Source organism: Culex pipiens, chromosome 1 (assembly GCF_016801865.2).
Source record: "Culex pipiens pallens isolate TS chromosome 1, TS_CPP_V2, whole genome shotgun sequence".
NCBI classification, from domain to species: domain Eukaryota; kingdom Metazoa; phylum Arthropoda; class Insecta; order Diptera; family Culicidae; genus Culex; species Culex pipiens.
Genome location: NC_068937.1, coordinates 57798631 through 57810852, shown reverse-complemented (window position 1 = coordinate 57810852; position 12222 = coordinate 57798631). Strand labels below are relative to the sequence as shown.

Here is a 12222-nt window from a genome sequence, read left to right as displayed (position 1 = left end):
GATACACCCTATTGCGATGTATGTGAGCGCACTCCATTGAATCGAGTCGAATAGGCCCCTCGTACGACGGGCTTGACGCAGCCATGCACTGACAGCGCATGGACGCAGCCACACGAACGGTGCGGTGACAGCTGACAAAGCAGGTCCAGCTCCCGTCCTCTTTACTCGTGGGACGCTCGGTCGGATCGGATGTGAGTCCGCACGGATTCTCCCGGCGGGCGATTTCCCGAGTGGGTTTATAGACTCACACACGAGGGAGTCCGAGTTTGTTGTAACAAGTCTCCGAGATCAAGGATGCTTCGGAGCCGGAATCGATCAGGGTCCGCACTGGGAGAAGACTACCGTCGTTTTTGCGAATGCGGATAACTGCAGTAGGCAAAACGAGTGCTTTCCGCGGCACCTCCACAGGAATCTGTACATCCGTCGACCGTGGTGGTTGGGAGCTTGGATTCGGGATGGGCGTGATGAATTGCTTCTGCAGTTTTCTCTGTGGACATAACAGCGAATGATGCCGTTGCCCGCAGCCCACGGTGCGGCACACTGACTTTGAACTGCATCCCTTGGCCATGTGGGATGGCCCCAAACAGTTATAGCACAATCTCGCCTGCATCACTAGTTTCCGTTTGTATTTTATGTCCATCTTCTTGAACTCATCACATCGATAGACCGGATGTTCCTTAGAACATTTCGCGCACTTTTCTGCTGCTATCGCCAAGTGTAGCGACTGCACTGTCTTGTTGTTCACTGCTTGCATCTCTGTTTCCGTCTTTGTCACTTGAGGAGTCGCCTTCATCGAAAATGCCGCGCACGTCTCTAGGGCATCGCATCTGCTGTTCAAGAACTTCAGAAAGTCGTCCACAGAAGGGTTTTCCACATGAACAATCTGTTGTGCCCACAACAAGCGCGTCTCTTCGTCCAGTTTGTCCAGCAACAGATGGATGAGCCATGGATCCCGTGCGTTGAACTCATCTCCCAGAACGTTGAGTTGACGTAGCACCTCATCGGATGTTGTGACAAGCTTGCGAAGTCCGCCAGTAGATGCTGTGATGACTCCCGGTTGATCTACGAATTCCCGGACAAGGGAGAACACTGTGAACTTTTTCTTGTCGTAGTAGTTCGTGAGCGCAGCCCAAGCCTCCTCGTAGTGGGCATCGGAGATAGGATACGAGTTGACCAGGAGCTTCGCGTACCCGTCGACATATGAAACTAGATATTTCATTTTCAGCGAAGCCTCCAAGTCGGTCCGGTTATGAATTGTCGTCACATAGATGTTCTTGAAGGAAATCCAATTCTTCCGTTCTCCGTTGAACATCGGCACGTCAATCGCCGGAAGTCGCACTTCCGGTACTTGATCCCAAGGGGTAGGACAGTGAGTAATTTTGAGACATTTTGAAAATTTTTGAGTCAGATTGAGCCACTCTCGTTACTCAAAATTGTTAAGTTTTTCACGAACGACGTAACCCGCTTTGACACTGACGTTTGGATCGACATTTGTCACCGAGCATGGTTGACAAAAACATAAAGAGCAGAAAACGTGTTTCGGCGGCCCAAAGTTTTAAATTTTGTGTAAAATTGGTCCATGCAAAAACTTCATCCTTTTTCCCTTTCGATTTCCCCTTGGGGGTCAGTGCGTAGGACCAAAAATTTGACCGCCCGTGAGCAAGCACATTGGAGTGTTGCAATGAGCCATGTTCCGACGAAAACGACCAAGATTGAAAAAAGGCTGGCGGCGGATACACGGGTTCAGGAAATTGAAGTTGGGCCCAAGTGGTGGCAAGTACGTGATGCAAAAGTCGGCTTGAGTTTGTGAGTTTTGAATGACCGCGACTTTAAGAGCTTCCCGCAGAGTCAGATCACCACAACAACAAAAAGGTTCCGAAGGAAAAGGTGCTCTAAGAACAAAAGATCAAATGGTTCCAAAAATTGCACTCGACATGCTGCAGTTTGAGATTATTAGCAAGACGGAAACACTCAACATAGCCCCATGATTGCGACCCTGAAAGATGTTGAGGACAGGGAAGTTTCTCTTTAGGGGACAAAGATTTGCGGCGGAAATTTACATCTAGGACGCCGAGGACGAAGGTGCGATTTCGTCGATCATCAGCAAGTCCATCCGGAACTGGGGTTCCAATCCATGAAAATGCATCTCGCGAAGAAAAGTCTGATTCGAAGAAGATTATCTACACCAAGTCGGTCATATCAAAGGTGACCCTCACCCCAAAGGGCAAACAAACTAATTTCGAGCTGTATGTTTTAGGGCATGCCTTTTGTTGTATTGGTCTGAGAAAATTTAGTCAACATATAATTGGTCTAGTTTTGTTTATCATTTATTGCATTACTCTATTCTCCGTACCCCGTTGCGCTCCTCCTCCAATCTCGCTGGAGTCTTGTCCCACCATCACCATCCCACCTCACGAATCTTCCACGCAGGTTCCAGTCACCGAAATCTGGCTTGATTTTTTTCGTTTGCTGTAGAAAAGAAATACAAGCGGCTTGAAAACCTCCCGGAATTTGGGGAGAATATTTTTTGGGATATTGAGCTGGAGCAGATTAAAGGTCATCTCATCCACACAAGAACCGTACGAGGTGTTCTTTAGCAGGAAGATTCAGTTGTTGAAGGGGACGGTGCATGTCTTCTGATAATCCGCCACCCGCACATCGCAAGTTCCAGGTTCTCCTTCTGCGCATCTAACAGATCTACCATATCATGGAACATGGCAGCTTTTTTTTATAGATTAGCAATTTTGTCGTCTTTGGACGCATGTCGCAATCCCAGCCAAGTGCAATTTTTATATTTAGCACAAAAAACTGCAACCAAAATCAACTAATTTCGTTATCTTTTCTGAGGCTTACTGTTTGTAAACATTTCAACGATTTCAACTGTCAAAATGAGCATTCGAAAATTCCGTAACCTGTCTTCAAATTACTCAGGAGAAAAATTGAGTAACTTTGAGTAAGATTGAGTAACATTGAGAAATTGAGTCACTCAGTTACTCACTGTCCTACCCCTTGCTTGATCCCCTGCTACGTGTGCCAATCGCTGGTTCTCCATCATCGCACGCTGAGTAATCATCAATAATCGCATCGCTTCGCGCAACTCACTGTAGTTTCCGTCAACCACCGTGCGGCCACATGTCGAAGAACCAGTTTCTTCTGGATTTTTGTCCGCGATGTACTTCTCCAAGAGGTTCCTCGCTGGATAATACGCCTGATTAAATTCCTCCCGGTGGTCATGCACTGAGGCAATGCTTTCAGGATTCTCCTGTTCCTGCTCAATGTTGTCCTGTGTCTGCCGGAACTTCCCGGCGAGCGCTTTGAGCTGTTCCAGCCGATCCGTCGCTTCGACGAAGAACGCCTTCCGTTCGCCAAGCACTTCGGCTGCCAGCAGCTCCCGTTTCACCAGCGCAAGTTGCGCGTTTCGGACCCGTTCCAGTTTATCCATGTTCACTGGTTCCAAAACTATCCGGACTAGAAGGACCAAATGTACGAGTGAGGACCGGTTGGACGGCCGGAAATTAAACACGACGGATTAAAACTAAAAACTCCTTCCTTTATTCGTCCGATCACGTTGCGTGTTTCCAAAAGACTAATTGTTTACACTTTTTTAGCGCGCGCTCAATGACGCGCCAACGAACTGTCAACCTGCCCAGGGGTGTTCATCATCAAAGGGGTGAGTGGGGTCGGTTGACCGGAACAAACTACTTAGTATAAAAGTTTATATAACTCTGGAAATTCTATATAAAACTTATCTAAACTTAATTTTGCAAACTTTTAATTCAACTAAATGTCAATATATTACCATAGAATTGCTAAATAAACATTTTGGAGTGGGTATAACACCGTTTTGGGGGTATTTGTATCGATAGAATAGATTTTTCGTTGGAATTTCGTACCAACCCGGAATTACGTCGTAGGAAAATCCGCCGGCATCCGAACCGGTCCACGATTCACAAGTCAACCTATGTGGAATCGGAAAGGGCATAAAATTTCCGATCTTTTGATACCCATACATCTAGGTTTTCTTTAAAACCTACGTTTTTAAATACCTGGGCAAAAAGTAAGTTTGATCCACGAGAACAAAAATTACGAAATTCCATACATTTTTGGCAGGTTGCTCAAACGAAACCATAACAACGTTTTTGCTTAGGTATTTAAAAACGTGGGTTTTATAGAAAACCTGGATGTATGGGTATCAAAAGATCGGAAATTTTATGCCCTTTCTGATGCCACATAGGTTGACTTGTGAATTGAGGACCGGTTCAGATGCCGGCGGATTTTCCGACGACGTAATTCCGGGTTGGTACGAAATTCCAACGAAAAATCTATTCTATCGATACAAATACCCCCAAAACGGTGTTATACCCACTCCAAAATGTTTATTTAGCAATTCTATGGTAATTAATTGACATTTATTTGAATTAAAAGTTTGCAAAATTAAATTTAGATAAGTTTTATATAGAATTTCCAGAGTTATATAAACTTTTATACTAAGTAGTTAGTAAACTTTATATTCAATCCAAATTATTTTTTTAATCAGTCAAGGATGCCTATTTGGAGTTGGGAGACTGGATTTATGGTGATTTGTCAACAAATAACATTATTTATGTTAACTTTTCGAAAGGTGTACAAACTTTGTTTGCACCTTTTTTATTTTCGTAATAGTATTTGTTATATAACTTTTTATAGAAATCATCTTTTCATGAGCTTTTTTTAGCAAAATGTTTGGCATGACTTTCTGAACAAAACGTAGTACTAGGTTCCTGTCAAACTTTAAATTTTTTACATGTTTCATCACAAAATGTGCATAGTGCCCAAGGGGTGTAAATACTTTTTTTACATACTGTAGATTTATTATATATATAGATTTTTTATATACTAGATATTATATATATATTATACAAATGGTTATATTGGAGTTATTTGCTTGCGTTGATTTTTTTGCCTTTTTTTCTGGTGAAATTCAATGGAAAAGTTGGTGGTCGCGGTGAAAAAGTTCCAGGGGAAGTTTAGGAACACGACCTTCTGGATTTTCCGAAAAGTTGCATGGTGATCTAGATGGTGATACAACGGCTTAACAATGTGGAACCCAAGCCTATTGCAGAAATCGTAGTTGCTTCCCGGATTCCAAAAACAAACAAATATTTTGGCAAGGATTTCCCAGCAGAACCAACTTTTCGGCTAATGGTGATTTTGAACTGGTGCACTGCCACGGATAATCGTTGGGTCCTTCGACGACGTTCGTGTCTTGGTTGGCTGTTTCAAGACTACGACGGAAGCTCGTCGGGTCGCAAGTTAATCAAATCGGACAACACCTTAAGGTCGTAGAAGGTGTCTTTCACTTTTAGGGCAATGACTGTCAACGATGGTTCTGAATTCAGGGTCCAGAAATAGTAAATTGAAAAATAATCACGATACGTAAAATGCTTCTACAAACAACACAAAGAAAACCATTTTTTTGTTTGAAACATTCTGAATCAATATTCGAATGTTTTTCTAAAACAAACATGGCCGCCAAATGGCCGATCTGAAATGATGCCTTCCAGCGCCTCAATGGGTTACATCAGGGCCCCGGTGATGGCCTGATATGAGCTACCGAACAACATTGGCAATATGGCGTCGTTTGTTTACAAACACAAGATTGTTTGTTGACGAACCGAAAAATTTACTTTTTTGGTAAAAAAAATTATAACCATTGTGAAATAACATTAAGTCTTCCAAAACCGACAAAATTTCGTAAAATTCTAGACCAGAATTTGTTTTATTATTATTTTTCAGTTTAAACCTCTTTCATCGCGATTCTGATCAAGATTGCACATCAAATCATCGTGCCTTTAGTGTATCTTTATTGTTTACATCGATTCGCTGTAGATTCGTGTTTGAATTTTGAAATTTAGCATAAAATAAAATAAGTTGCAGAATTTCCAACTTCAGCCATGTGCAACAATTTCCACATCACCCATGTGGGAAACCGATAATGGGGCAATTCATGCGTTCCAAACTGTCAAAATTCCAAAACGTCATTGCCAATCTTCGGTTCGCTGCTTTTGTTCGTGTTTGAAGTTTCGGGCCGAGACTCTGGAAGAATGCGTGCAGAAAAAATGCTTCTTTTCGCTTCTGAGTGTAGTGTTGCCAGCGTTCATTTCAGTTCCCTTTTTGCTCCAGCTTTGGTTGGCTGTCTCTCGGTCGCAAAATTTCCAAAGCTCCGTCGGGATCATCTTCGGTGCGGTGGTCATTGGTCAACTTTTATTTCGTAAATTAGCGTCGATTCGTGTCCCATCCGGGGTTGAAAACGTCACCAAGTGTGGGCATCGGGTTTCCGGTCGAGCCCGTGATGGATTTGCGCTGAAAAAGTAAACTTTCTTTCGATTTTACGTATAAAATTTGTAGTGTGCGACAAACAACGCTTCCGAAGCGGCTGGCGGCGGTGGCTGCGGAACGCGCGAGTAAGAAGAACCTTCTGTCTGTGTGTGAGAGTGCGTGTTAGTCCCGTTCTTTTTCCTACTCGGTCCCTTTTGTCGGCGGTGGCGAGCCGGATTTGGGTTCAACGACGACGTTTAATCCGATCTCTGCTCTTTTTCTTCATTTGAATGCATCAGCGGGACGGTTCCGGTATGTCGGTGTCGTCGATGCTAACGCGCATCAAACACTATCTGGAAGGTCGGAAGCGTAAAAGGTAAGAAGATCTCAGAGAACTATTCTCGGAACTACCCTCGGTCCACTTTCTACAACAACCTAGCCTTCTATGCTGGTCGCTTCGCAAGCATAGGTACCTTTTTTGCAAAGTGACGGTGCGGCAACTGAAAACCCGAAAATTTCCCTTTTAATTTTTTGGTCTCTTTTGCCTTTTTTTGACAGCAGCAGCGACGATCCGTCAGACGCACCACTAACAACTTTCCCCAAATATCGTCGAGTCGCGGAAGAGCAGCAGCAGCAGGTTCCCAGGTTCATTTCGACCCCGTTGAGTAATGGTGAGTAAGAGACAGGGATAATCTGTATTTTGAAAGGAACCGGTTTAAATACAAAAGTAAAAAAAAACATTAGTGAAGAAGTGCCGTATTATTTAGGGTCAATGTTGATGTGCAAAAATGCAAGTCAGAAGGTAATTATTACATATTATGTTTACCTATTTGAGTAAACTATCATGAGACAAACAAAGCTGAAAAGATTAAGATTTATATTTTTATAATATAAGGTTTTCTCAAATCAGTTATTAAATCTAAATTTCCATCTAAATAAATCTACACTAGCCTTCAATCTAAAAAAATAAAACAAATTTGACCTTCAAATCGCCAACTTTCATCTCGATTTTCTTTATCGGTGGTTCTCTAAACAGTACAAAATTTTTGCAATCATTTGAAAAGGTTATTGGATTTTGTTAAGTTTAATAAAAATTAGTTTTTTTTTCTATAAGGGCAGGGAAGCAGAATGGACCGCCTTAGTAAAAATGCATCGAAAACCTTACATACAAATTTATGAATTGAGTGTAGTAGGCTTATGCTTTGGAATGTTGCATTAAGTGCTGTATACTTGGTTGATAAAAATTTTCAGCTTAAACTATGTTTGATGCACTTTAACAGAATGTGTTGATTCGACTACTCTGCTAGGGTGCGGGGCAGAATGGGCCACCATAGAAAACAAGCCATTTCGTCTAATACAATGTTGATGGGTGATAAGAAATGACTCAAGGGACCTTTCCAACAGAGTTTACATGAAGTTTGATCATTTTTACTGCCGTTCTACGCATAATTGTCTCATGTCATTTTTGGACCATTCTGACTTTTTAGCTTTTTTAAGTTTAGTTTGACGTATACTTTAGAAAAAAAAACCCCATCAAATCTGGTAATTTGTTCGGAAAAACTGTAAAAACAACACCAAGTCTGTTTGTCCATTGTTCCAATTCTACGCAAAATTGACCCACCAAGTATTTTCTGTCACGGAATCAATAGTTTTACGAAGCATTGTATTTTGTTTACCTGCTGTATTACAAGGGGACAATTACTAAGAGTGATACACTGCTAACTGGGACTATTAGGGACATATAGAACGAGCAGGGACCCACGGGACAATTATGCGTATAAACACAAAAATCGGTCGAAAAATTTCAATCGCGTTTTTCTCAGTTGCACTTTTTCGAACATGGGACAATTATGCGTAGAACGGCAATATAAAAACAGTTACTTAACAAAACAAACGTTTTTGAAAATAATGTAAATACAGTAGTTGTTCGGTAACTGGGCGTTGTTTAACTGGGCTGATTTTTAACTGGGCGCTTAAAAAGCAGACAAACGTCAAAAAACCAAAATAAACCGACATGACCGAGGGGTTAGGGAGCGTTCTTTTATTACGTAACGCAAAATTTGGGATATTTGACCCCCCTCCCTCGTAACAAATCGTAACAGATGAGCGATACCCCCTACTCCCCCTGTAACGCGTAACACAAGGTCTTTTTGCAAATTTTTATAAGTGCCATCTATAAGCACGAGGACACTTTTTAATTTTAACATACGCTTTCTATCTCCCAGATTTGCATTCCAAGCCCGGAGCCGGTGACGATAGGTTAAAGTATTCGCACTCGTACATACGTAAACCAATGGCGGCGGAATCATCCAGCAGCAGTGGTGGTGCCGGCCAGCAGCAGCAACGGCAGAGTGCGTACTTTGGCGGTGTTACTGCCGGTAAGACCCGGCTCGAGTTTGCCGACATTGAGTTCTCCGACGATGACGATGATTTGGACTGGATCAACCACCAGATTGGCAGCCGGACATCGTCCGCTAAGGGCCAGGGACAGAAGAGCAACGTACAGCCACTGCGGTGTCCTCCGCCGTTGGCCAAACTTAAAACCTTTTCAACTCCGGTTCCGTCACTCTTTCCCATTCGGTCGCAGCTGGTTGTCAACGGGAACGCAGGACACTCTGACCGATCATCGCAGGACACTTTTAAAAAGCCGTTCATATTCAAGTCCAAACAGCAGCAGCAGCCGCAGTCAACGAAACGCAACTCAATTATTGTCCAAAACTACAACCAGGACGAGGTGAACAAGTACCGTGCCCTGCTGAAGCGTTTATTGCCAAATCTATACTCGCCGGATGAGCCTACCGCAGCGGGGGCGGCTTCCCGAAAGGACTCTCTTCTCTCCGCTCACCACGACGAGTTCAACCTGTCCTCGTCGACGGCGTTGAATGCTAGCCACCATCAGCAACAGTCGTCGTCGCGTGCTGGATCGCTGATTCGACGGTCCATCCCGGTGATCGACCTTTCGCTAGAGGAGAGCGATGCCGAGGGTCGGAAGAAGCGCACAAGCCTGTTCACCACCGTCGATCTGTCGCAGTACGACGTAGCAGCGGGACAGCAGGATGAGACGGTGTAAGTACATATTGCTTTTTGTTTTTCAAAACCATTTAGGGGCAGGGGGGGCAGAATGGACCGCCTAAGCAAAATGCGCCAAAAACCATAGAAAAACATGAAAACTTTTGAATTCAGTGTAGTAGGCTTATGCTTTGGGATGTTCCCTTCAATTTTGTATACTTGGTTGATGAAAATTTTTAGCTTAAAACTATTTTTGAGCCACTTTAAAAAAAATGTTTTTTCGACTACTTTTCCAAGGTGCGGGGCAGAATGGGCCACCCTGCGGGGCAGAATGGGCCACCTTAGAAAACAAGCCATTTCGTCTAATACAACGTTGAAGGGAGAAAAGAAATGACTTAAGGTACCTTTCTAACATAGTTTCCATGAAGTTGCACCACTTTTATAAAAATAGTCACTTACCAAAACAAACATTTTTGAAAATAGTGTTAATATGTTGAAATAAGACACTATTTTTACAAATAAGCGTCAAAACAACTGAAAAATCAACTATTGTTGCATTAAAGGTGATTTGTGAAGCTACCAGGAGTGAAATAATCCATTTAATCAAAATTTCATAACTTTTGATTGTTTTTATAAGGCAGGAAAAAGGTGGTCCATTCTGCCCCCAAGTGGATTTTAATTTAACACTTCCACCACCAAGCCTCTAAATGATTTGAAGGTTCCGTTGTTGTTTGTATACCTTGGTAGTAACATCTAGTAACGTTATAAGCATTGAGCAAACTTTTTTAAACAATCCAACTTTTCAGAAAGCTTATTTAAAAACCTCGAAATAAACAACATTTGCGTAGTTTTGTCTATAAATTTACATTTTTGCTCATATTTCGAAAAATACAATGAATTCAAACGTCGTTTTCGGTATGGTGATGTTATTTGACGTCTTTTATAAGACCCTTGCCTTACAATTGGTCTAAATCCATTCTAAAGCCCAAAACCAAGGGTGGCCCATTCTGCCCCCATGGGCCATTCTGCCCCCCCTGCCCCTATTTGATATGAAATACAAAACATGTCTCGGTTACAGTCTGGCAACGCCGCCCATCGATCCAGTCAACACGTTACGGGAAAAGCTCGAAACGAACAGTAAATTCTCCGAGGACGTGGTGGAAAATGTTCAGCGGAAGTACAGCAAAACCTCCGACCATCGGAAGAGCCTCATCGAGCAAGAACGGGAAAAGTAAGTTGAGATAACCAGAATCGCTCGCCCCTTTCTCAAGGCGACCCCCCCATTCTCTTTCCCTCTTACACCGTCGGAACAGAATCGACGTTCGGCACCGGCTACAACAACCAAGTAAACGTTTCAATCCCGATTTCAGTTTAAAAGAGTTGCAGCGAAACACCCAACAGTATGAGGGTTCGTTCGAACGCAAGCTGGGCGACTTTATGCTCAAGTTCGACACGATCGTGCTCGACGAAGAGGAAAGCGAAGAGGAGGAAGAAGCTTACCCGGAGCTGACGGAGGAGCACCAGGGCGTAATCAAGCGCGCCCTGTACGGCGGACCACGAACGGATGTGAGTCAATGGAGATTTTATTGCGAGCGTAGGGATTCTAACGCTTGAACTTATTTTCCCTCAGGTTGTCATGAGCAAGTTCAACATCAGCATCACTCGTAACGATCTGGCCACGTTGATCGGCGATAACTGGCTAAACGACGAGGTCATCAACTTTTATATGAATTTATTGATGGAACGTAGCGAGCAACGGGCGGATGACGGAGTGCCCCGCGTGTACGCCATGAACACGTTCTTCATCCCGAAGCTACTGTCGGCGGGCCACTCGGGTCTCAAACGGTGGACCCGCAAGGTGGACATCTTCACGTACGACATCATCCCGGTGCCGGTGCACGTTGGCCGTGTTCACTGGTGTATGGCCATCATCGACCTTAAAAACAAAGCGATACGCTACTACGACTCGATGGGCACGCCCAACAATCCGGTACTGAATGCGCTCGAGCAGTACCTGCGGGACGAATCGCTGGACAAGCGGAAGAAACCGTTCGACACTAGCGACTTCCAGAAGCAAAACATGCACGAATGTCCGCGGCAAATGAACGGCAGCGATTGTGGGGTGTTCAGCTGTATGTTTGCCGAGCACGAAGCCCGAGGCCGTGAAATCGGGTTTTGCCAACAGCACATGCCGTATTTCCGCCAGAAAATGATTTACGAAATTTCCCAGGGACGATTGCTGACTTAAGGTAAAGAAGGAAAATCTCGATATTCAGTTTGATACGAAAGTCGAAACAAATACAAGTCGCTCCGAAATCAAACTACTGCGAAATAGTTTACACTAAGCTTAATCTACATGATGATTATAAACAAACAAGAAACCATCAACCCCATTATTTTGTTCGTTTTCAAGAAAGCTCTCCGAAAATAGTGCTGTATCCCGACACAGTTCTCAAGCACAGATTTTTGTTTCTGTAGAAAAAAAGTACAAGATGGTTTGTCAGCGACATAACCGAAAGACATAGGACAAAACAATTTTAATGGGATTGCTGATGTTTTTCAATTGTTAGTGAAATGGAGAATCAGATTATTCAGATATGTTTTGAATGTCCCCCGGGCCCCGGGGGAACATTCTGCCGAAATGGCTATTTGGGCCGTTAATTTTTCATGAGAACCGCCACATCATGGCGACTTCCACCGTTCCGCTTGGTTTCCTTCTGCTGCTGGTGGATCCTCCTTTCTGGTTTTGTTGGTCCTCTTCTGTTGGCTGCTGCTGCTCCGTGCCCCGCGCCAGCACGACGTGCACGGTTCGAGTGCTTGTTCCAAAATGACTGGCGTTTGCGAAATTTGCTGCTTAAAAAGGGGCGCGAATGCATACACTCGCTTTAATTGGTCATCTGCCCGATTTGTACTGAA

The 12222-nt window shown here is 43.6% G+C and overlaps 2 protein-coding genes across 10 annotated transcripts; one reads left to right on the top strand and one right to left on the bottom strand.

The window, feature by feature from the left end:
• Window positions 1-244: 244 nt before the first annotated feature.
• LOC120423032 (uncharacterized) lies at window positions 245-3442 on the bottom strand. The gene is made up of 2 exons (XM_039586672.1): window positions 3007-3442; window positions 245-1347 (listed from the first exon to the last, which is right to left on the bottom strand). The coding sequence occupies exons 1-2, from the start codon at window positions 3440-3442 to the stop codon at window positions 245-247; spliced, it is 1539 nt and encodes a 512-aa protein (XP_039442606.1).
• Window positions 3443-6155: 2713 nt separating this feature from the next.
• Window positions 6156-11699, top strand: LOC120423042 (sentrin-specific protease 1-like). 9 transcript variants are annotated; one of them, XM_039586709.2, is made up of 7 exons: window positions 6156-6473; window positions 6597-6673; window positions 6859-6968; window positions 8523-9363; window positions 10385-10537; window positions 10677-10872; window positions 10937-11699. In XM_039586709.2, the coding sequence occupies exons 2-7, from the start codon at window positions 6612-6614 to the stop codon at window positions 11552-11554; spliced, it is 1980 nt and encodes a 659-aa protein (XP_039442643.1). In that variant the 5' UTR covers window positions 6156-6473; window positions 6597-6611; the 3' UTR covers window positions 11555-11699. The 9 variants fall into 9 exon arrangements, with proteins under 9 accessions (XP_039442643.1, XP_039442640.1, XP_039442642.1 ...); XM_039586706.2 differs by having other exon boundaries at window positions 6856-6968; XM_039586708.2 differs by having other exon boundaries at window positions 6156-6479.
• The last annotated feature ends 523 nt before the right edge of the window (window positions 11700-12222 follow it).